We start from the raw sequence: 25,162 nt of genomic DNA on the forward strand, positions 1-25,162 counted from the left end.
GGCACGGTTTAGTGGGTATCTCGTTCCCATAGTGTCGTAACCGACGCAGTTCGAGTTCCCTCGAAGGGGAACGTCTCGGGTTACGTATGTAACCCTGGTTCCCCGAGAAGGGGAACGAGAGACTGCGTCGGTCCGCCGCACCTCTCTCCCCGCCTGAAGCGCCTGCTTCATAGTTTAAGCTAATGATGAGTGTGTACAGGTGTGCTTTATACTCCTCCGGTTATTCCGTCACACCTTACCGTTCTAGCAACAGGCCAATAGGATTGGAGTGATTTCATTCACGTTCAGACCTGCTTCGCCTAGAGGCGTTCCCATAGTGTCGTAACCGACGCAGTCTCTCGTTCCCCTTCTCGGGGAACCAGGGTTACATACGTAACCCGAGACGTTCTAGTGGCTTCAACATTTTGCCAAAAATATTTAAAAAATCACTGAAACGCATTCCTTTTAATCTACAAGTCCATTTGTGCTTGAGGTAATACCACAAATGTGACACCAAAACCAGCAATCTGTAATGGCCTTGACCTCATATAACAAGCATGCAACTCAAAATCAGAATAAAAAAGAGTGATGTTTTTTTTTTAGTTATTTAGCTCTACAGTTGTAAAACTCAAACTCAAAAATGAAATTACATATATTGTGATCATGTTTTATTAACTTAAACCTGGAATAATTAAAATGATGTTTGACATCATTTTCTGTACCTCAAGAGCAGCAATTCCTAGAGCCACAGCCGCAATGATCACAGCGTTGTCCTCTATCAGCTGCAGGAGCTTGTTCAAGCAGCCATCAATCATCTGGAGGAGAAGCAGCAGGTTTGAGCAGAGAAAAGAATGACTGTTGCACTTCATCATAATTAACGGTTTTATTGCTAACATGTGTGAATTTAAACCAAAATGAAGTTGTACCGAAAGATGTGCTTCGTTTTTGTTGCATACGCCCTCGGTGATGGTCGCATTGCAGCATGTTTCTGGATAAACATTTCCTCCATGTTCATTGTAAAAAGGGGAGCCATCAAAATCTGTGTAGTTCTTGAATCCACAGCACTTAAACTGTGCACACACAAACACAAAGTGTTAATCCCAATTGTTTTTAAAAATATTTTTGGGCATTTGCCCATATTTTTGGGCATTTTGTGACTTTGTTTGATAGAGCATTAGAAAGAATGAGTAAAGAGGGAGAGAGATAGGGGGCAACACGCAGCATATTAATCGTTAATCCCAAATTTTAACAGAAACGATTCAATAGTCTTATGAGCACTGGTGTGTTGCTATAGTGTGGACAGAAGTGGTGACTGCTCAATTATGAAACTGTAAAAAGTAAAATTAGGTTTTACGCTTTTTGCACATTCCCATGAAATTAGGTAAAAAAGACCAGTATGGTCATCAGCATTTTGCTGGTTCCAGCTTCCAGCTTCAGAGTCTTTGGGTTTTGGACTGTTTGTCGGACAAAAGAAGTAATTTGAAGACGTCCCTTTGGGCTCTGGGAAATTGTAATGAGCATTTTTCAAATTGTTTTGACATTTTATAGACTAATTGATTAATCGATAATGAAAAGATTTGTTATTTGCAGCCCTTGGCTGAAGTATTCACTTAAAAAATAAATAAAACATACAGTACCTCCTCCATGGTGGCATTCCAGAGAGAGGTCAGGCTTTCACTGTGTCCATACTCCTTTTCAATGCTTTTTTTAACGTCATCTTCCAAGCTCTGGAAAAGCTCATCAGCCTGAGAAGGACAAGTTCACAATCATTGAACTTGGTCCATTTTAACAAAGTTCTTCAGGGTTTTCCAAGTTGCTAACAACTGACAACTGGCAATTATAAGCAGATCCTGCTTTGCTTTTTAGACCCACTTACCAAACCCTCGAACACTAGTAGCACCACAGCTCCTGCAACCTCGATGAGGAAGATAATCAGCACGATACTGAAGAACTGAATGGGGAGAAAATGATAATTGACACTGTAAAACATTTAATTGGTAGCAGCATTATGTATCCATAAAAGTCTAACCAACAGAGTGAGGAACAGCCCTGTACAAAGAACATTTAAGCAGATAATCAGTAGAGACATAGTAAACACTTTAGGGATCCCACCTAAAGCCACATGCTAAAATATTTAACAGCTTCTCCTCAGAGCCACCACATCCACACCAGGACTGAATAAGAAGGCATCGTTCTTCTCTGGTGAAATAACCATGAAACATTTCCTGTTACCAGAATACACATTTCATATCCAAATAGTCTCAAATGTGCTGGTAGTTCTCTCTGCTCACAAATAATCATTTAAACATATATATATATGTTTTCAAAAGAAAGAGGTTTATGTCACTTTGAACAGATGTCACACTACAACAAGTGAGACTTTAATTAAGTCTTAAGTCTGAAAGAGAAAGCTTTCAACTTTCAACAATGAAAATCGTGAAATTATTTCAAACATAGAGAATGTGATATATTACTGTCTTACATATTAGTAATTATAAACAGAAGTATATATTAATAATAGTGAATTCTACAAACTTTTGTAAAAAAAGACACAGAGGTGTGCTTTTTGAATTACTTAATTTAGTCTGTTCAGCTCTTGGGCTGAAGTTGACCTTTGAAACATGGCTCACCGTCAGCAGCATACACCTGCTCTCCTTGACAGCTCCGCAGCAGCCCAGGAAGCCAATGATCAACAGCACAGCACCCACTGCGATGAGCAGGTAGCTGACGTAGACCAGTTGTGATAACCCAGACGGAGCACCCTCCAAGTTATCCAGGATACCCATCAGAGAACCACTGTCCACCTTTACCCACACTCCCACTCCCACGATGGCTGCACCTGCCAACTGCATGATGGGTGAGGAAAGAATTGAGAGAAAGAATAAAAGAGAGGGAGCGAATGCAAGGACATGGTATTAAAGCATGCAGGAACAATCGGAAAATACTGAAAAGAAACAGTACTGAAGGGGGCGACATGATGAAAGGAGTAAGTTTTTTAATAATCAATAGCAATGTTGCTAAAAGTCATTGCTTTTGTGTTGTACCATAAGAGACTTTACACTCAATGTTTTCCTAAAAAAAAATTAAATACTTGTTCTGTTTTAAGAGCTTTAACTGGAGATATGAGAGGTCATTAGCAGGTGAGTTCATGCTAAGAAGTATTTGAGCTAGTTTATGTTTATTAAAGAACAGTTCAACATTTTTGGAAATGTGCTTATTGGCTTTCTTGTCAATAAAAAATCTGATTTGGGTCACAGTGGCCTGCAGTCTGAATGCAGCCTAAATGTATTTTCCAAAATTTCAAACCATTCCTTTTGTCTATCATTGAATATAGGAAGTACACTGCTTCTGTACGTTCTTTCGTCAGGTTTAGCTGTAAAGGAGAATATACAAAGGAACACCTTGCTCTCCATTACTGTCCGTAATGTGTGCTCCCTAGTATGTTTGATTGTGGGACCAGGCTTACAATAAAGCTGGACAGCATAAACATAAAGGTGTTTTCTTTTTCCCAACTTACAAAGATGCTGCCATTGAAGATAAACATCATAATTTTGAGAAAGCTGGAGCAACACATCTTGGCTGATTTTTTTTCTTCTTCACCCTGTTAAAACAAAGAGAGAATCAGCTGCTAACTAAATGATAGCATATCTGGTCACACTTCCTTATTGGTTAGGGGATTTTGGGCAACTTAGCATTTTACCCCTCATAGCAAAACCAATGGTACAGGCATGGCTTATAACACAATATGGGTCAAATTGCATTTGCTTTGGTTATACATTAACCAAAGAAACTGGCAGGAAAACAGAAGGGGTCTTAATCTCCTTTAAAAGTGTTTCAGGAATCCAAGGTTTCTGTTGATGTCTGAGGTAAGTTGCTCGTTCATATCCACACTTTAGTTTTTACCTGCGTTATTTAAAGGATTATCAAGCACACAGTCCCATGATACGCTTGCACTCTTAACACACAGGACACCATCTGGTACAGAGGGGAAAAATTAACTTACTCCTTCTCTGAACTTTTACACTCTCCATTGTAAAAGTGTACAAGCAGTTTTATATTACTGTGGCACTCTTTCTTAATTTTATCATATGATTATAACCCTATCCACACAGACTGAAACTGTCTTTTCTTCGCTTTTAAAAGTGTTCACAAATTTGCAGTATGCTGTAAATGTATGCGCCATATAAGTATATTGTTCAAGGGCATGTTGTCATAATCTGACTCCAGTTAATCAGATGTCCTATGATGAGCTGATGATTAATGGTTATGCCAAGGTATTTTATCAACTTACTGGTATCCACACTACCAGTAGCCAAGAAGAACCATAAAACATCCCAAACTTGTACAACTTTGTTTCCGTCTGTTCTTCGTATCAGAAATGAGCTCAGCTTTATAGTTATTGTTCTTTTCCCCCCCTTCCTTATTGTAGCATTGACTATTGAAGTCAGAGGGAAGCTAAATGGCAACTGTTACCTTGTTTCCAAGAGGCAATAAATACCCTCCATGACACCAATAAAATCACATGTTGCTTATTTGAAAACTTTGTGGCAGCAAAACAGGACAAAAAAAAGGTTTTTAATGCAACTTGAAAATGAATGAAATGAAATGAAACATAGGAAATGTAGCTGCCAAAGGAGCTGGTTTTCTCTGCTGTGTTTCCTTTATGTCTTGTTTTTTAAATATATGTTAAAGAGAACTGAGTTGGATGATAGTTAGCTTATTTAGTCTTTTGGAAGTTAAAATCTACTGCTCTTATTTCAAGTGAACTCCTTTAAATAAGACAACTACTTTAAAAAAATGACAATACTCAGATATTGTTAAGCAACGGACAACGGGTAAACCTTCGATCATAAGGAAATATGAGAACGTCAATTATCAAACAGGAAATTCAGCACTTTGTTCCCCTTCTTTTCTTTCTGGAAGAAATATTATATACTATAGATACTATATCATGTCATATATTCATTTGCTATAATGTGTTTGTGTCAGCTGGATATTTTACTGAAAAGTATTAAAAAGCATGACGCGCCTACCTGTACTGCAGTGACGGCTGTGTGAGGTCTGATCAATCACAAGTGTCTGCTCAACAAGGGTTTCACATGCCCCTTTATCTTCTCACAGGTTTTTTTTTCTCTCTCTCTCTCTCTCACACACACACACACACACACACACACACACACACACACACACACACACACAGATAGGGAAAATAGTTCATGCCCTACACGTCACCAACTTTGCTTTCACGGTAAGCAACATTTTCTGGTGGTCAAAGTCCCTCCAAAAATAGAATAGAAACCTTTATGACCAGGGCCTTTCCAACCAATTCATGGTTGAAACAGTACTGATGTTCATTAATGATTTCTTACACTTACAAATCTCAAAAACACAGGACCATTTCAGAAAGAGGAGCCAATCCAAAGACTTTGATAATTTAATGTTGGTAATAACACAAACTTCATGAATGTTTCATTTTCTAATAAACACTTTGGAGATAAAATGTGTGACAATAATAGAAAATAATAATTTAGACGTGTTTAATACAGAACAATAACACTGAATTGCAAATGAAAACCAACAGACATACTGTATAGATCCACATCTTTTAATCTCAACTCTTAACGGGACACAAACAACCTGGCAAAGGAAATACTGAACATAGCATTAACCTTTAAAGGTACAAAAAGAGCAAACAACAACAGAAAAATATAAATTAAAAGTAAATGCAAATATCCCTCCAAGACAGTAATAACAAGTCTGGACTACTAACATGAATGATGTTGTGAATGACACAGCACCAATCAGGTATGTTTGACTTAGTACTGTAACAGTTAGCGAGCCAACTTCCTCAGCAGGATTAAATGGGGCAGGACAGGACATACAGTGTGCAGTAATGAGTCAGAGTGATGCATTTTCATGCAACACCCACAAGGGGGTAGCATGACTCAAGTAAATAAACACACAGTGATCCCAATGCCATGCTGATTTTGTTCATTACCTTTCATTCACATCCTCACCTGCAACAGGTGCTATTCACCCACTAGACAAGAAATAGTAAAGCAGAGGCGTCGGGCAAAAAGGCACAGCCGCTCAGTGCAGCTCTTTGGCATCTCAGTGTAACAGTCACATTCAAATTATGATGAAGAGTGGCCACGTTGGGAAAAGATAAAATAAAAGGGGGGAAGCCAATCATCCATGATAGTATTGCAGTAACATATGGTAAAGTACATTCACAATGATAGATCTTTGACAATCTGCGGTGTATTTGTGTGTGCATGTGTGTGTGTGACTATGAAACCAGTTTTCTATGAATTTTCATTGTCAGCTATCAGCATGCGCAGCCACGCTGGCTGCTGTGGGGAGTCTCCTTCAGGTCGGCCTTGTTATTGACTGACCCACTGGCATCGCCGTTCGGGCTCTCGCTCATATTCTCACAGATGACGTCCACCAGCTTGTCAAAAACCTTCTTCACGTTGATGTTGTCTTTGGCACTGGCCTCGAAGAACTGGAAGCCTGGATAGAGCAGAGAGAGAAAGAAGGGTTATGAGTGATTTTGAATTGATGCTGTACAACAGGTGAAAAGTGTGTGTGTGTGTGTGTGTGTGTGCGCGTGTGTGTGTGCTGACCGAGCTCTGTAGCCAGTCTTTTGGCATCTTCAGAGGGGACCTGCCGGTCTTCTTCCAAGTCCAGCTTATTGCCCACCAGCGCTACTTGAGCGTTGCCCCACGAGTATGTCTTGATCTGAGTTGCCCTGGGGAACACCAACACAACATTTTTACATGGCGAAAGGGCAGGGTGTCTTCAAGTCACAGACACCAAACAATTAAAACACTCATGGGAAAACACATAGCTCTACAAATGCCTTCAGCTAATGGATAACACACACGTACTGCTATACATGGTGGATTAACCCTGTGACGTCACATCTGGAGGTCTACCCACCAGTCCTGTACAGCACAGAACGACTCTTGGCTCGTTATGTCATACATTAGCAGGAACCCCATGGCTCCTCTGTAGTAAGCTGTGGTGATGGTCCGGTAGCGTTCCTGCCCTGCTGTGTCCTGTAAACACACAACACACATGTGAAATTCAGGGTCTTCTTATTGGGATCAGTGGCTTTTATTGATTAAACCACATCTCAATCTCAAGGGAACAGGGAAATACAATTGTCACACTACGGGAGTGGAGGGGGGTTGCAAATGGTTAACTTGGTTTTCCTCAGAAGGAAAGGTGAATCATTAACTCTCTTGCAACAGAAGTTAAACTCTTCGGTCATGTGTTGATGTTGCCACACCCTGTATATACACCGGGATGTGCTCTCTGCTTTTTGGCTATGCCGAAAGGGACAAAAATAAGGTCTGAAGATGTTGTTTTTCTTTATGCTCTTGTCTGACTGTGGGGAAACTGCGAAAGCATTAAATAGTAACTGTGGATATATGCATCAAAAATAAGACTGAACCGATTAACCAATTAATCTAATAGGCTGTAACGTTCTCGCCTGATGAAATGTCCAATCTTATCATCATGCACTCTAAACATGGAGATTTAGGGCCTGTCAGTGACGTACAGTATATGTCAAATGGACCATACTGCGTGAGTTGTTATCACTGTCTCAAACTCTTGTATGCACAACTTTCATGCAGGGTATTGCAAAATGAGTTGAGCTTGTTTTAACAGCCCCATGAAACCACTTCAAGTTGCTCAGCAGCCAATAAGATTTTACTTGTACTTGGCATCTTCCTCCTGTAAAAGTATGCAAATGTATCATTGTTACACAGAGCAGAGGAGGCATGCTAGGCTGAATACATTAAGCCAAAAAAAAGGGGGGGAAAAGATGTATTACTTTCATCTAACAGGAGCTCTGTGTCCTCGCCTTCCACTAACATCTAGTTATAGATTTGTCCTGGGTGTCAGCCTGCGCTGTAAGCACATTCAGCACCAGCAGCTCAAACCCCATACATCTTTCATGAACCCTGCCGTCTGGGGACGATGTTCAACATCAACTGCCATTAACTCCAGAGAGTGACAAATTAGTTTATGCCACATCCATGACAGGCAGCAGCGTGTAAGAGGGCAAACTAGGGAATGGGGTGGGGATAAACAGTCTGTGTTGTGTAACAACGCTTTCAAAAGCACTATTCACTCTGCCTTTGGTTAAAGCTGTGTTTTTAGAACCTCTCAACCCCAGGTAAATGCCGTTAATTACCTCAAGTATATTACAGCTCTGACATTAAACAGACTGCAGCGTTTTATATTCCATTTTGCTGATATATTGTCTGTCAAACCATTTTGCTCTGTACGGTGTCATATTTTTATCCGGTTTGGGGAGTTAAAAAGCTTCCTGAGAAATCTACTGAATAATATGAGGGGCTCTTTAGACCTCAGCGATGTGAGTATCACAGCTCTTCCTAACCTGACACCTCAGCTGTTCAACAGAGTTGTGAATGTGCACAAGATGACTATTCTTTTTTTATCATAGGATCACTTTTTTCATACAAATTGACATTGATGTGGTGGTTTTTGTGCCTTGTGCATCAACAAAGTCTGCAAAAATGCATGCATCTTTACATTAGTATGTTGATAATTGCTGGAACTTTGGTGAGTTGATATGACCAATACTTTATGTTCCAGTTGAGAAGTTTCAAGCTTAGCTCATGAGACAACACTGTAATCGACATATTTGATTTCTATTAATCTAACTCAACTAGGCACAATTTTGTTCTTTTCAGTCATGTTTTTTATCAAGAGGTGGCCACCACAGAGATTTTTAGTTCTTTTCTTTATCCTCACTGAACTGAATGACAGCTATCAAAGTGTTGGGTTCTTGGGGATTTATACCCTACTGTCTCATTTCCAAAATACTCAGGCACATTTGGGAAAATAACGTCTCAGTGCTCCATTTCATGACAGTAGAGCGCGATCCATACATGGCTTTTCTGATATACTGTAGTCTGTCAATTTTGGCTATTTTTTCTAAACACAGATACATAAAAAAGTCTGTTAAATCTAGAACAGAATAGAATAGGTATCAATGTATGTAAATATAAAATAAAACGCAGTTAGGAGCAAACTGTTGAACATGGCAGCTTTAAAATAGCAAATATACGTAAAAGGCAATAAACAAGATAGCGTAAAAGAATAAAATGAAGCAATTACATAAATAGCCTCATTTTTCAATCTGCAGTGAAATTTGTTTTTCTTTGCACATATATTTTTTTGTAAATTAATTAAGTTAAAGACCATATATCACAAATAATTAAGTGATTCTGGCTTTAAATGCAGAGATTGTTTCTATGTTGTTTTCAATTCTGCAAATATAATTCTAGAAAAAGTCTTAAGTCTTCTACCTTTCAGGGGCATGAACAACACAGTGGGTAGGTTTATTGTCACAATATAACAAGTTATAGAATGAAATTGAGTTTTGTAACTCCCTTCTGCTACATAGCAGACAATATACATTAATACAGAATCAATTATGAAAAATGGTAAATAGAAATAAACTATCATCAATGGAATATACAATAAAGACATGCAAATACTAACACTCTCGATGCAAAAATATTAGTGTTGTCATCCACTTTGCAGATACTAGCTTGGTCCAATAGAACTAGCCCCAGGCTATCTGCTAAAGTGCCAAAGAGACAATACTGTTTATTCTGGGCTGTCTGCCATTTGTAAGGTGAGTTAAAAAAACAAAGCAATCACAACTAGTATCACTAAAGAAAAAATCTCACAATCAGAGAAGAGAAAAAGAAACTTCAGGCACTATGTTTTTACACTCAGAACTATAAACTTTTGTGTGCCAGATTTGGAGCTCTCTGCTTCGACGCTGAGCAAACATCAGTTTGTGCTGGCCTTATCTACTAGACTTCTATTTTTTCTTCCTGATGCGGAGAAGAAACCAGACTTTGTGCATGTAAAAAAAAACTGGAAAGCAGGAAGGTGAAGGAAACTAGAGGATTTTTCTTTAGCCTTGCTTTGTGATTCTTTTTCATGCCAAAATAATTTGCCAAGGTACAGAGTATAATGTTGACAACTGTTAACATGTCAATAAAGAAACCTTAAAAATAGTTCCTATTATTCCACATTTACTGATTTAAAAAATGTTGGTTTAATCTACAATAAATTAAAAGAGCCACATTGCTTGGTAAAGTATTAGTTTTGATCTACTGAAGAGAAAAAAAACATTTAATGTTGGGGGAGTGGGGCTTGCTGGTATAATGCCTTCTTCAAAACCTTTACATTTAACACTATTCTAACTTTTGGCTAGTGTTATACTGTAAACATCACTTTACTAAGTTTCATAATAATGACGGCCTTAGCAGAAACAAAAGTTGTAGTAACATTTCTGTCTTAGTCCTGCAAGACTTGAGTTTTCTTTTTCACACTTCTAGTTGGTCCATGGAAAGAAAATAGCTTTCGAAGTGCACACCTGAAAAGCTCTTCATCTAATTTTCCACCTGCATAAATGGCACACGGAGCACAGTCATCCTGTGAATTAAATGTTTTTCAAAATGATGTTACGAGAGACTTGTTTGTGTGATCACTTAATTATATGTCAGTGAAATTAATTAATTCATCTTCCTTTTCAGCATTTCAAGATCAATGTTTTTTTCCATCTCACCCAGATCTGAAGTTTGACCCTCTTGTCGTTCCTGTAGATGGTCTTGACTTTGAAGTCGATGCCGACTGTGCTGACAAAGGCGGAAGTGAAGGAGTCATCTGCATAGCGGAACAGGAAGGAGGTCTTTCCCACGCTGCTGTTGCCAATGATCAGCAGCTTAAACATGTAGTCAAAGTTTTGGTCGGCTGCATCTCTCTGCTCCTGGCCTGCCCCTGGATCTCTGGCTAGTGCCATCTGTCAAGTCAAGTAGGACAAGAGGAGAGGAATGGTCTTACAGATATCCAACCTTACGAACAGACAGTAAAACTTATTCATTATAAAAAGTATCCATAATCATTTAGAAATGTTTCTAATGGAACCTGTGACCATAAAACATGAAACGTTTTGTTTTGGATTGTTGCTCGGACACAATAAGACATTTAAAGATGTTACTTTGGGCTCTGGGAAATTGTTACAGACTTCTTTCGGTGTTTCCTGACATTTTATAGACTAAAACATGTAATAAGCACACACGTAATTAATTCTGCACTGGGCCAATAGACAAGTAAATTCATGCACATTCAGAATTAGTGACTATTGTGCCTGCTTCTTTCTATGTTTCTGTATTTTAAATTGTACATAGTGTACTCGATGCTAAAACATTTAGCTGATACAATAATTGGCAACTATAGATAATCTTTTATCTATTTTATCCTTTTTATTAATATTATTTTTATTATATATTTTAAGGATATTTTGAAGTTATTTTTCAATACAAAGCAAAACGCCAAACATCCCTTAGTTTCAGTTTCTAAATGGTTTACTTCTTTGCTTTTGTCTTACATGACTGTAAATGGGATATCTTTTGGACTACAGTCAAATGAAAACAAGCAATTGATGACATGAACTCGGGCTTTTGGCGATGGTGATGGGAATTTTTCACTAGATTCTGACATCTTATTGACAAAATGATCAATTGGTTAATCAAGAAAATAATCAGAAGATGAATTGATAATGAAAATGATCATTGGTTGCGGCCCTAGAAAATAATAATTAAATCACAACAGAGTTAAAAGGACTACGATACCTTGCCACCGATGACAGTATACTGTATAATCTTGTTTTAAGGCAAAGAGAGGAAGACGTGATGATGGTGGGGAAAGTTGATGCAGAACTCAGACATAATCTGCACATTGTAATAATAGTTTCAGATACATTTTACTTATTAGAGCAATGCTTTGATCCAAATGAGATCATTGTCAAGGGGATGCCAATGCAATGACTACAGTCCTGTTAAACTAAAATGAAGTGATTATTAAGAATCAAATACAATGAAATGTACTACTGAAACGCTTCTGAGAAATAAAATCCATGTCAAACAAGTAGCAAATGTGGTCTAATGTTTACTCTACTTGAATTATTTAAGTGTGGATGACTGAAAAAGGGAAGCCTAAATTTGAGCTGTGCAGTTGGATCTATACCAGTGTATTTTAGAACTATTATAACACTACTACTATAACAAATATGTCAACTATTGCTCAGTTGATAAATCACCTATCCTGGTAAGAACATACAGCGGAAGGACTGAAAAAGAAAATATCCTGGAGTTAGCATTTGCCATGAGTAATGAGTATGATTTGGCTCCATTAGCAGCCTCCCTGGCTGAGACTTAGCTTATTCAAAGAAGAGGGTGGATGTCCGGGATGGCACTGTGGTAAGACAGTACTAGTGTGTTCAAATGTCAGAGTGAGGAATCTCAGCTATTTGAGAATTCAGGTTAAACACTGGCATGTCTGAAATGTATCCACACTAATAGCTGAGCAGATGTTGATGTTGGTAAATGGAAGTGTTTGTTTAAAAAATGGTCTCTCTTCCTCCCTCATCCCTCTTAGCTCACATCCCTGCACTATAAATCACAGCCAGGGCATGCTGTTTCTCCCCTCTATCCATCACCCACTTCTGTCTCTGTCCATTTGTCACATGGACTCATGTTACAAAATGTATGGGATCATATGGATTTTGGGGGGTGGGGGGGTGCAATAGATTCTCCTCCCCTCCCTGTTCATCCATCTGACCATTCATCGACCCACTGACACACCCATTTAAACTCACTCTCAAACTCGCTCACACACCAATTCTTCTTCCTTTACTCTCTTGCTCGCTCTCTCTCTCTCTTTCATATTCATCCATCTATGCATCCCACCTGTCATCACCCATCCATATCTCATCCTCTCTCCCACTCCACACTCTCTCCTTCGTCCATCTCTCTGCATCATGAGGAGGCTGAACCATCCATTCATCCACACATCCACACCCCCCTCCATCCCATCGCCACTCCTCTGTCAGAGAGGCAGAGCCAAGTCCTACATACTCCTCCCTGATTGCTGAGATCTCTCTGGAGACCAACTCAGCATTACGGCTTCCAAGAACATAAAGAGGGGGCTGGCCGGTGTGCTGCTTTACAACAATCAGCAAAACACTAATATCCACGCATGCGCCTACACATGAGTATGAAAGTATGTACAAACCGGTGTGTGGAGGTTTATCACCCTGGATGCGTTTACTTTTGCAGCAGAAAACATGCCATCTCGCACTCGCATGAAAGCAACAGCGTCATAATAAAAGATGACTTCACAGCAGATGTTGACATCTGGTCTACAATAGAAAAAGTTAATGGACATGGGGTGTGCACCTCGCAAGGCCAGAGTGTTTGTTTGAGAACACATGGGGTCGTGACACTTGTTGGCACTTAATATAATTATTCCTATTCCACCAGCCTGACATACTGCAAACATAGAGAAAAAAGAGTCATAGTTTTCTATATAGGCTGACACTAAAGCCTACTACTAGCTTCGTTTGCCTACACTGCCTACCATACGGTTACCCAACTAACCTGATGCCATTCAAACAAAACCTTTGGCTTTGCTGAAATCTCTGTGAATGTTACCTTCCTTGGATGTTGTTTATGTGTCTGTCTCCTCCGTCCTTCCTGTGGTCTTCCACCTCCACCTGAAAGCCGACGGGTGTGCGCTGCTATCGGGCGCTCCTCTTCGTGAGCTCCGCTCCCGGATCTCCAGACTGTTACCGTGCCTGTCACCGGGACACACACAATCAAGTCAGCCAGATATATAAGCGAGACATCCTGTGAAGACTTTCAAAATAAAACCACCAGTTTGCTGTCAAAATGAAGTGGCAACTGAAGAATCATTTGGAGGTATTTGTTTAAGCAACATTGGAGCAAAGTCAGAGTTGTTATTCTTTTAATCTGTATTGTGCATGATTATTGCAAAGTTTGGTGCCATATTATGTCCGTTGCTTTTTGTCATCTGATTCTGTGAAGTGTTGAGACTATGTAGAAAAGTACCGGGACACCCCTGTCCCAATACTTTGCAGGGGCTGTTTTTTCATGGTATTGTGTTTCTTAAGGGAAATCTTTATGCTTCAACATACAATATTAAACAACAGTTCTTCTAGCTGTTTCTGTTTGGCCCTTTCCTCTTTCAATATGACAATGCCCCTGTGCACAAAGCAAGCTCCATAAAGAAATGGTTTTCCTCATTCAGTGTGGAAGAACCTGACTGGCACGCTCAGCGCCCTGACCTCAACCCTATCCAACACCTTGGAGATGAACTAGAAAGGAGATTGCGAGCCAGGCCCTCGTATCAAACATCAATGTCTGACCTCACAAATGCTTTTCTGGATGATGGGGCAGAAATTCCCACAGCCAAACTCTAAAATCTTGTAGAAAGCCTTCCTAGAAGAGTGGAAGCTGTTATAGCTGCAAACGGGGGACCAACTCCATATTAATGTGCCTTAAATTGATTCATCTTTAAGACTTTAAGAATTGTCAGAAACTAGTGAAAATTGCCCATTACATCTTCTCAGAGTTCAAAGTGACATCTTCCAAGTGTTTTTTAACCAACCAACCATCCAAAAAAACATAGAAAATCAATTTATAATGGCATAAAACAAAGACCAATACATTAATCTACTGTTTGTTTCAGCAAAAGTAGTATGGTGCTTTATTGACACATTTTGCAAGATCATTTGCACTGCCAAAATTTTAATTTGAAAGGTAAATCGCCACATTTCCGGTGATATTTTGGTCCTCACTGGCTCCTTGACGCAGTTTCAATAGTAAACTTCAGGTTGTTTTAGTGTTTCTTGTATGGCGCAAGCGTTACGCATCCAAACTCATGACCTCTCTGTTAAACTGGTCATATACCATGGATAAAATACAGCAGCTGATTGTAACAATCTAACATCCCCATTTAGTAAGGTGAAATTCAAGATGTAATCTGCAGAAATATTACAGGTCTTCAGTCTGACAAACCAGTTCTGGCCTTTATCAACAAGCATCGGCCTGACTGTTGAGCAATGCAGGGGAGTCACGCACCACCAGGCACATTAATCATGTCCAAACCAGACCTACTCCACTTGCCTTTGCAAACGTGAAGCATTGAGAATAGCGGCATGTACTGTACTTGTGCTCTAAGGCCTTTGTTTAAATTAGAGACAGAGTAAATCATGCTGGAGCAAGAGAAGAACTACAGCTGTTGGGCAATGAGGCAACAAACCTGCCAGAACTGCAGTGTGAAAGAGGGCTTTTAATGGTGCATGGCAAAACATCCCTGAGACCGCAGCAGCACACCCTAAATAATGCACTAAATCTTTACTGCCAGTAATTTAGAATTATACACAAGGTGAACTGTGGATTGGTTTTTAAATAAAGGCATTAAACTCAAATTCCTAACTAGCCTAGATAATCCCTTTAGCTCTGAGGGGGAAATGTATAATGTAATAGATTATTGATTACATAATGACCACAAAGAAAGAAGATTAATTTGATCAGTGGAGATCTTTCAAAAAAAGCAACAGTAGTTGCGTAATGTCAACCTGTGACACAAAATAAAAACACATAAACTTAAATTTAAAAAACCTAACACAAACAGAGGTATTCTCTCTAGAGCTAGACCAAATCTTTGTTGTGAATATTATCCACATCTTTGCCCTGTGCCAAACCATACAGGTTCTGTAAACAGAAAAATATAAGACAAAACAGATTCAAACAGGAACTCTTAACTGCAGACTCAGTCTGTTAAATCACACGACACAGTGTCATTCAAAATTAGACTACTTTTCTAATACTTACTTAAGACTTTTTAAAGTAAACTTCCATCATCTCGAACAGGAGCTAACATTGCCACTTTAATGTAAACAAGTCTTCCAAAGCTCTACATAACAAGAAACGAGACAAGATCAAATTCTGTAGACATTTTGTGGCCAAGCTGACTGAACAGATTTTACATGCATACAGTCTACCTCAAAGGTTCATGAACTCTGACTCAATATTTGTCATGGTTAACTGGACACTGGGTCCTAGTTGTAACATGAGCAGGTTTTTGGTCATTTGAGTGCTGGTATCGGGCCGGATCATTGCGCATCCACAACCTGTGGAACTCCTTGATGAAGGGCTGCACCAGGCGCGGCTCCTCAGTGATGAGGATGTTCTCCATGTTGCCCTGCACTGCTGTCAGCGTCCAGTTGAGGGAGCCGGTGATGAGCAGCCGGCCGTCCACCACTGCAAACTTGTGATGCATATACACGGAGCCCACGTCGCAGCGCACACAGATCCCTGAGGAGCAAAGGGTAGACAGGGAGGAGGGCAGAGAATATTCTTCAATGCCTTAAATATGCATGGGTGTAATGTGCAATGATGGGAATATGTAAATATTGTGAAATATCATGGCATGATCATTGAACATGTACACTTACCTGTACTCAGATTTAATATTATACATACATAGCTATACCACCTCATATATATACATTCCTGTGATCCTTACCCTTAACAAGTTTATATTTTGACATTGTGTATATATTGTGGACATTTCAGATTTTGTTTATATTTTCACTCTTTTCTACTTTGTATTGCAACAGCTGCACGACAATTTATAAATAAAGTACTATGTTATCTTATCTTCTCTGGTATCTCCTATGTAATTCTGCAAAAATAATTTCAATGAGAACGAAGAAGAAATAGAGAACTTAAATACTCCATAAGGTGTTTAGTGTGAATACAGAAAGGAGTGTTCAAAAGTATGTAAGGATCATGAGTGAACATTCCTGCTCTTTAGTCCTAGGAGCTCCTCTAAGATTGAAACACCAACAGAAAAGACAGTGCTGACCTGACCTGTAATATAGAAGGACAATATATGTAGAATAAATCTAAATGCATTTAAACCTCTGCACTTTCACTACGATTTATGCCCACTGCAAAACCATTTCATCAAAAGGTTACAACACTCAACACTTAACATTTAAGGTCACATGAATGTTTTCCTCCTCTTCATAAAACCACAAGACAGTTGTTTGTTTCTTTTATCCAGCATGGGCAGAAGGAATCCCCCCTGGACAGAAAAACTCGCTAAATTGTTCAACACAAAACCTACTTTGGTAGGATATTTGTCTCTCACTGTTGACTAATAAATATATATATATTTTTTAGATTGGACTGCAGACTAAACTCAGAGAGAATAAACATGCCAGTCCTTGCTTGAAAGGTTAAGAACATGTGCCTTTAGTGAAAGGGCAATTATCAGAAATCAGTTTTCTGCGCGTTTCTCTTCCAAGGAACATGTCCCCTTGACTGCCCTAATCGCTCTGTGTAAATGCCCTTTTTGTCTTTTAAAAAACAAGCCAGAAAAAATGCAACTGGCAATTAAAGTTTGATGTCTTTCCAGTTTTGACCCCAGGACATCCTTCCCCCTGCCCTAACAGAGCCTGAGTGTGTTGGTGGATATCTCTCCCTTATGGGGGAGATGTTTTCTAAGCAAACTCTGGACTACACCCAACCAGTGACAGCAAAGGACTGTGCTAAGGTGCCAGTCGCGTTCAGTTATTTAAGGATAAAAGGATTTTTCACAGACATTGACAAGATATAACAGATGCAGTCTGAAAAGAGGAGTTGGTTGTCCTTTGTGCCAAAGCAGCTCTCATGTGGTTTGCAGTCAACACACACACACACACACACACAGACACTTGAAAACACTCTGCCTAATGAAATTTGCTGTCTGCCTGCCAATTTCTTACTTACTTAATTCTTACTTAACCATATGCAATTGTGGTAATTTATTAAATGCAGAGGGCTGAGACAGAAAGTGAGACAGTGTGAGTCTGACACGTGACACAGAGCTTTCAGAGCATGATTACTCTGACTCATAGGAGGGCTTGTATAGTGGCGACCTCCATTCACCTAGACAGTTCCTATCGTCTCTCCATTCACCACTAAGGAACCCTGTGAGGCTTACTGACAATGACACAGGTAGTCTGAGAACACAGAATGAGCACCTTTTGTTGAGTCATCCTTCCTGTATTTGAAGTGAAATTTGTCCACAACAATGACCCCACAGATGATGTTGTGACTTTTTTCAGTAATAATATCTATATAAGGGCTAAATGTGTCCCCCTGGGCTTGTTTTTGTGATTTTTTGGTATAAAGATGATTTGTAACAGTGACTGTTAAAGTAACATATACTTCGTAATGATTTAAAAAAATAATCTGATCTGTTTCCCTCACCAGCCTTGCGGAGGACCCCTATCTGGGAGCCAGTGATGGCAGCGTAGTCTTTGTCGGTGAGGACTCGAATGGCGACACCCCTACTATGCAGCGCTAGTACAGCCCTCCTCAGGTTAATGTTGGAAAAGGCAAAGACACACAAGTCCAGAGAGAAGGAAGCAGACAGGATGCGCTGGAGAAGACGAGATAAAGAGGTCTCTTTGCCATGGGGCAACGAGCAGAAACAGGAGCTGGAAGAGGAGAAAACAAGAGGAAATAAGAGTGTGCCTACTTATTGTGTCATATGCTGATCTTCCATAGGTTATACCAAATATCCTCCAGGCTGTTATCTATTTATATATTACACATCTCACCCAGGTTGTCCAGAAAGTAAGGAAGTTGTGAGGTTGCAAAAGCTCTATTTAGCAAGAACTGCTGTTAAGTCAAACAGCAGTGTTCCAGCTGGTGAAAATGCAAATTTAAAAAAATAATAGTCCTGTTCAGTGAAAAACGTTTAGGAGGAGGAATGATAATTGCACGAACTAAATCCACTTACTGAAAGCATCTAGGGGCTGTGGATTTTTGCATTAGTGGCCATTATCACAACACACTTGACAGTGATACAGAGAAAATCCTATATAGCTTCCTTTTACTCAATACAGCGATTATGTTTCACTTACTGCGGCGAAGAGGGAGTGAAGATGTGCTCCACACAGGCCATCTCTGTGGGAAAGAAGAGGACCTCATTGAGGATTCGTCCAGCAGGCCTGAGGCGACGTAGGAGCCGGCCAAACAGCTCCAGGCTGAGAGAGAGGGCTACCACACCCAGACCAACCACCTTCACAGTCCACATCACTGAGGTTTACATAACAAAAGAATGTTTCACAACCAAACATGTAGCATCCTGCAAACTGTCTAATCTTTACAAATAATTCTAAAATGTTCTTTTGAGTTTTGTATTGACATTTTCATACGGGTCTGTTTTAAATATGTGTTTTGTACTGCTGTGCATTAATCCATTAGTCCAGCTTCTCAATATGCTGCTTTTCTCTATTTTCAGTCATTGTAAATTAAATATCTTTTTATTGTAGTCTGTTTGAAGACGTCACTTTGAGAAATCATAATGGGCATTTCTCACCATGTCCTGACATTTAATTTTACAGACAAAAACTATTAACCAAATCGACAAGATGATCAGCAGATTAGTCAATGATGAAAATAATCATTGTTTGGATACAGAACACTGATAACATCACATTATACCTATGTGAATGTTGTATAAACATGTCTCTACATTTTATAAATAGTATACACTATTTAGCGACATATGACAACTAAGTACATTTACTCAATTTACATTTACCAATGCATGTAAGTAAGTAAGTACAATTTTGAGGTACTTCTACTTTATTGGAGTATTTCCATTTTAAACTATTTTGTACTTCTACTACATTACATTTTGGAGGCAAATATTCTACTTTTCACTCTATTTGTGACTTATTTTACATACAACCTTATTTACAACACTAAATATAATCAACTAATAAAACAGAGTAGTTAAAATTAACTCCGCCTTTACCAACTGCAACATAAGTGATGATAACCCATGAATGCATCAATAATCATAATCCTATAATATTATTCTGAAATGCGCCATTCTGCATGAGTACTTTTACTTTTGGTACTTATTTTGATGCTAATATTATGTCACTTTACTTTGGTAAGATTTTGAACGCAAGGCTTTTACTGATGTCACTGATTAATGAAGTTCTGAGTACTTGTTCAACTGTATTCATATTGGCTGATGGATACGGGATACGGGCCCACGACAGCCACATCCTGGATGCAAAAAATGTGAAGGTCGCTGGTGTGTTTGTGGCATTGAAAATTACGTCGCGGCAGTTGTGTGTGGCGTCGCTATGACGACCAGCTACGTTGAGGGTTACTACCTCTGAGTACTATCTGCAATGGAAAACGGAGCACGAACAAACCGAATCGAGCCGAATCGGTACTGCTAATGGAAAAATTAGTAAACTTATTTACTTAAAAATGCAACTCACCTAACGTTAGCCATTAGCAGAATGGCACAGTTCATTGGTTAACCAAGCTAATTAAGCATGACAAACGCTAACGTTATATGAAGCCTAACGTTAGTTAAACACGGACACATTAAGGTTAACGTTACGAGGTGTTGATGACTTGTGATGTTTTCATACCGTATCAACACCAAACACCGAGGAAAGAAAACAGCCTACAAACCAAGCCTACTGGTGAGATTTAAGTTAAGAGTTAACTTGACATTTCCAGCATGTTGGAGGGGATGTCAAAAGAAAACACACGAGAGTATTTTGGTGAACACGACGAACCTGCTAGTTAACTTCTGTCGCCACCACGCGGGACTGAGTGTCAAGCTCACGCAGGCGCTGTTTCGTCACTGCCAATCAACTTGACTGACATGTCAGACGGCCAATGACTGGCCGTGAAGCGCTCCTCGGTGCTCCAATCATTTAACACGATAACAGTTGCCGGGCTAGTGGAAGCCTTTTCCTCATCACTGCAACGTGTATTTTGTACAACCAAAGGTAAACACAATAAACTTTTACTAGCTATCATTTAGCAATCACGACATGTTTAATAGCTACGGCTGGTCGAGGACTAGTCAAAGACGGTTTAATGTCCATGTAGGTCGTCCTTTTTAGCGTAGGGCGAATTATGGTGTTACGTTAGTGGAGATCAACAACAAACATGCTAACGTTACCGTTAGCCTGCTAACTCTTGTGGCCGACGAGTTGTTTTCTAGTCACCACATATTTTCTCTTTGGTGGTATTGACTCATCGCTAATGTTCTCAGTGTTGAAGCTTCCTGGTTTTTGTGTCTTTATCGCACAGACTTGATTTCGTTTGCCTGCAATGGGTCGCCGCAAGTCCAAAAGAAAGCCCCCTCCGAAAAAGAAGATGACGGGAGATCTGGACTCTCAGTTCACCTGTCCCTTCTGCAACCACGAGAAGTCATGTGATGTCAAAATGTACTTAAATCCTCCCCAAAGACCTCTCCCAAAACAACTTCTTCAAGTTTGATTCGTGATTGTTGCCAACGTTTGCTTTTGCTTTTTCTGTCAACAGGGAGAGGAGCAGGAATACTGGGATAATATCATGCACAGTCTGCTTGGAGGAGTTCCAGACTCCCATTACCTGTATCCTTGTTCAAACATGGGTTCTAGATAATATCACCACTCTCATACAGTAACCAATAATAATGACAGATCCACGGACTAGTTTGAACACCATCTCAATTTAACAAGTAACATCCATTTTCTATTAGCTTTTGGCTGAAGGTGTGTCTTTGGTCTTGGTGAACACCAGCATATGAAACCTTTGTAGTACATATGCACCGTTTATACATGAGGCTGCGGTGCAACAAGAAAACAGCTAAATCTCTTCATCATCCACTGTCCAGTTGGCAGAGCAACAAAACTGCACCTCACAGCCAACTTCTGGTAATGAGAGGGACCGATACCCGGCTGACTGAATCATCATTTTATGATTGTCACATCTTTTGGAGAAAAAAACAGACAAAACATAAATACTGGTTAATGACAACAACTGTGTGATTGTGTTTACATTTAAACTGCCTGATCGCAGAGAAAGTTACACATGACAAAGTTAACTTTACTCCTACACCCACCAATTGCGACTGGGCAGGCTACAGACACAGCCACTTATACCTCCATTCAGTCTCCTCCTGCTCTCGTGATTACCTGTACTGTGTTTTAGTCAGCCGATTACACAGTTTAGTTATTCTCATTTACAGATTTTTCTGTGTCTCTTGTCTGACAGCTGAACAGGTATTGAAAGTGATTTTGTAGCAGCTCATAAATACTAGCTGTCAAGTGCTATGATTCACAAGCTGCTGCGCTATGCTGATTTAATTTGTCTGGACGGAGGGCTGAAACAAAGACCAAAAATTTTACATGACTAAGTAGCCATCTTTAAACACAGATGGCCCTCCCATAAACAACTAGCTTTATTGTGTGACTGAAGTTAGGTTACTTGTGGTAATAACTGATGCAATTCCATGACAAGTGAGCAAACTCCCTTCACTGATGGAAGCTGTAAGTGAACCTCGAGTTAGTCACTTTGTCAATGTGTATGACATTGAAAAACTACACCTCCCATGAGGCCTTTACTGCCCTTCATTGGCTATGACTCTCTGCAGGTATTACTGTTTGATACTGAAAGTTTTTATTGAATTAATGAGGCGCTCAGATGTGGCTAGTTTTAGCATTTTAAGAGAGACAGATGAAAGAAATATATTTTGTGGAGGATAGTGGGAAATAAGGTACCCTGGAAAAGGAGCAAGACTTGTTTCTGAAAATGATCAACTTATGATAAATTATATACAGATTTAGAATGTGGCCCCCAAATGGATACTTTTCTGTTCAGCGTTTTGTTTTCCCTTTTGTATTGATTTCCAAAGTTCATAATAGAAAATTGCAAGAAAATTACTTTTTTCCTTAATTCATTGCTCTTCAGATCTGTCAGAGCCAGTTGACGTGTACAGTGATTGGATAGATGCCTGTGAAGCCGCCAATCAGTAGCCCCCATGGAGCCGGATGTCTTTCAGGAATGGGAGGAGGATGTGGCTTGTGGTCCAGGGCCCATTAGGATTAAGCCGGTCAGAGGACATTTGTGAAACTCTTATTATTCTCAGGTTTTCCAGATGGTAACTCAAGAAGTACAGCTGTGTGAACAGCAGTTTCACTGAGGTATTCGGCACAAAGTAGCCCTTAAGTGTTGCCGTTGTCTTCTGGCTTTCCCCTTTCTATCTAAGCCAATCTGACTGTTGAGATTTAGAGATAGTAGTTATTGATGATTCCAAAAAAAGGTGTCCTTCTTATTCAGTTTTTTAACAGCTAGATATTGTTAGCTGCATAAATATAATTTTGAACAGAGGCCTGTATTGCAGTAGTCTCATACACTCTGACACTACTGTAGTTGAAGAGGTAAATTTCCAGGTAGGCTGCACTGCCAGACCTACCAAAAAGTTAGGTGGGAGTGAACTTTGCCTTTGGTTCAATGTCAACACCATTCAGGTTTGACGATGCAGGTTGTGTTCACAATAAAAATTACCCACAGCTCTCCTCCTCCTCTTAAAGGCAGTTGTCACAACATGAGGTGAGAGGATTGACAGTGTGTAAGATTTATGCTTAGCTGCTACATTCAAAGGTTCAATTGTTATTAAATCATTGAGACTTTTCAGTTGATTTTATGTTTTTAGCTTACATGTTCAAGAAATAAACATTTTTAAGTATTAATGATGTTTGTTATTTAGTGCATATGTACAGATTAGTATGATCTTATCCTGAAATCAAGTGTTCATTTTGGGTGTTTATTTTCCTATTCAATAGCCATCAAGTCTTGAATAGCATAAAAGCAAGCTGTTTTCTAAACATGAATTTGATAATGGTGATCTTGAAATAAAGGAGCAATAAGACTCGTTAACAGTTAAGTGTTGGTTGGTTTTGATTTAACTGCATAAAGAAGTAAATGTACTGTACTGTAATTTGATATCACAATAGAGTAGATGTTTAATTTGTTACACAAAATATCCAGTTGAATCAGTGCGCAGTGAGCAAAAGATTTAAAAACCTGACAAACACCCTTTGGATTTTTTCATTCTTTTCTTTTTGTGATCAAGATGTGGTTGTGTGACCTTGATCTGGTTTGGTTGAATATAATCTCTTTTTTAAGGAATAGTAAACAGTGATTAGATCTTACAGGAAATTAACATCCTATGCAGCACTGAGCACCACCAGCTGGTGGCAAATGGAGGGACAAGCTCAGAGTTACAGGTGGGATTTAGACTAACTATCAAAGAAATGAGAGTTAATAAAGAAAAATCATATCTACAAAAGCGTAAATCACTGCCTTTGACTGGTGTTGAGTATAAAATAGATTGAATAGAAGAAGAACAGACTCAACTTCCAGATGTGGGTTTTTATTTGAGTTTGTACTGTTCCAGTTTTGGTTTATCATCATACACAGGTGTAGTCAGCCATGAAGAACATGCTTTTAGATTGAAAGACAGCCCAGCACAATGTGATACCTTCAGATAGTGAATGGATAGAGAACCGCCTAAAATGCATTTTAATAATTGCAGCACTTAAATTCAAAGGTGACAAAGACACTGGCAATAAAATGTCTCTGTGCGTCTCAGTACTCACCTGTGGTTTCTGTGACCGTGACACGTGGTTTGACTCTCCATTCATCCCCACAGAGTATAGGATGTAGGAGATCACAAATGAAAGAAGACACAGTGTAGTAAGGCTGTGAACCAGGCAAGGCTGAGTGATAATAGATGAGATGTGGAGTGCCTGCCTGGGCTCTCCACCCAGGAAGAGTGTGTCCGTGCATGCGCGCACTGCACTGTGTATTGTGTTTGATGATGGACCCCAGCTGGAGAGGTATTGCCGACGCCTTATGAAACATGCTGGAGGATGATTACAATGGAGGAATGATTATCACTTAGTCTCTCATCTATCTCTGCACGTCCCCTCCCACTCCCTCCCCCTCTCTTCTATTTCTCGCTCCTTCTTTCTCCTCTCCCATTCAGCACGCGAGGTCAAGTGTCACTCTGTCTCTGTTGTCAAGGCTGCCAATCACCCACACAGTGAATGCAAGGCAACTGTTGCCAAGGAAACAGAGCGATTCGGTTGCTAGGCACCTGGAGCTGTGCTCACAATAGTCATTTTGTTGCTTAGAAGCGTACACACATGCATGCACAAGTACACACAAAACCACAGAACGGCTTTGCACAATCAACAAGTTTACACGTCAGTCTGAAATTTGAATTATAATGGCATACTGTGCTAATAAATAAGACATTTGCTTACGCAGTAGTAAGAAATCATGGAGTAGTAAATGATGGGAGTGCAATTCATCATGGGCACAGTTGCAATACAGATGCTAATATAATGCTGAATTTGCAATGAAATGTTGATTTTCTAATTTATAACACTTAA

At 39.5% G+C, this 25,162-nt stretch overlaps 4 protein-coding genes across 8 annotated transcripts; 1 reads left to right on the forward strand and 3 right to left on the reverse strand.

The window, feature by feature from the left end:
- Nucleotides 1-701: 701 nt before the first annotated feature.
- On the reverse strand, nt 702-5,040 carry LOC123970090 (tetraspanin-1-like; the record flags this gene model as incomplete). Its single annotated transcript, XM_046047958.1, is given in 7 exon segments — nt 702-794; nt 906-1,049; nt 1,617-1,724; nt 1,856-1,930; nt 2,610-2,825; nt 3,497-3,580; nt 5,013-5,040. Coding segments are annotated over 6 exon segments (693 nt in total), but the record flags the coding sequence as incomplete, so codon positions are not given.
- A 360-nt stretch (nt 5,041-5,400) lies between these two features.
- On the reverse strand, nt 5,401-13,663 carry LOC123969480 (ras-related protein Rab-3D-like). Of its 2 annotated transcripts, none has more exons than XM_046046931.1 (5): nt 13,530-13,663; nt 10,604-10,837; nt 6,922-7,040; nt 6,606-6,730; nt 5,401-6,492 (listed from the first exon to the last, which is right to left on the reverse strand). In XM_046046931.1, exons 2-5 carry the CDS (start codon nt 10,835-10,837, stop codon nt 6,308-6,310), a joined length of 663 nt encoding a protein of 220 aa, XP_045902887.1. In that variant the 5' UTR covers nt 13,530-13,663; the 3' UTR covers nt 5,401-6,307. The 2 variants fall into 2 exon arrangements, with proteins under 2 accessions (XP_045902887.1, XP_045902888.1); XM_046046932.1 differs by having other exon boundaries at nt 13,534-13,658.
- A 1,506-nt stretch (nt 13,664-15,169) lies between these two features.
- pld6 (phospholipase D family, member 6) lies at nt 15,170-20,648 on the reverse strand. 3 transcript variants are annotated; one of them, XM_046046928.1, is made up of 4 exons: nt 20,507-20,648; nt 18,821-18,995; nt 18,162-18,391; nt 15,170-16,217 (listed from the first exon to the last, which is right to left on the reverse strand). In XM_046046928.1, the coding sequence occupies exons 2-4, from the start codon at nt 18,991-18,993 to the stop codon at nt 15,928-15,930; spliced, it is 693 nt and encodes a 230-aa protein (XP_045902884.1). In that variant the 5' UTR covers nt 18,994-18,995; nt 20,507-20,648; the 3' UTR covers nt 15,170-15,927. The 3 variants fall into 3 exon arrangements, with proteins under 3 accessions (XP_045902884.1, XP_045902883.1, XP_045902886.1); XM_046046927.1 differs by lacking the exon at nt 20,507-20,648 and adding an exon at nt 20,357-20,500; XM_046046930.1 differs by lacking the exon at nt 20,507-20,648 and adding an exon at nt 20,201-20,330.
- Nucleotides 20,166-23,649, forward strand: LOC123969481 (transcription elongation factor 1 homolog). Of its 2 annotated transcripts, none has more exons than XM_046046935.1 (4): nt 20,166-20,410; nt 21,030-21,166; nt 21,264-21,334; nt 22,674-23,649. In XM_046046935.1, exons 2-4 carry the CDS (start codon nt 21,051-21,053, stop codon nt 22,736-22,738), a joined length of 252 nt encoding a protein of 83 aa, XP_045902891.1. In that variant the 5' UTR covers nt 20,166-20,410; nt 21,030-21,050; the 3' UTR covers nt 22,739-23,649. The 2 variants fall into 2 exon arrangements, with proteins under 2 accessions (XP_045902891.1, XP_045902889.1); XM_046046933.1 differs by lacking the exon at nt 20,166-20,410 and adding an exon at nt 20,568-20,722.
- The last annotated feature ends 1,513 nt before the right edge of the window (nt 23,650-25,162 follow it).

The sequence above is a fragment of the Micropterus dolomieu genome, linkage group LG04 (genome assembly GCF_021292245.1).
Source record: "Micropterus dolomieu isolate WLL.071019.BEF.003 ecotype Adirondacks linkage group LG04, ASM2129224v1, whole genome shotgun sequence".
In the NCBI taxonomy this organism is placed as follows: domain Eukaryota; kingdom Metazoa; phylum Chordata; class Actinopteri; order Centrarchiformes; family Centrarchidae; genus Micropterus; species Micropterus dolomieu.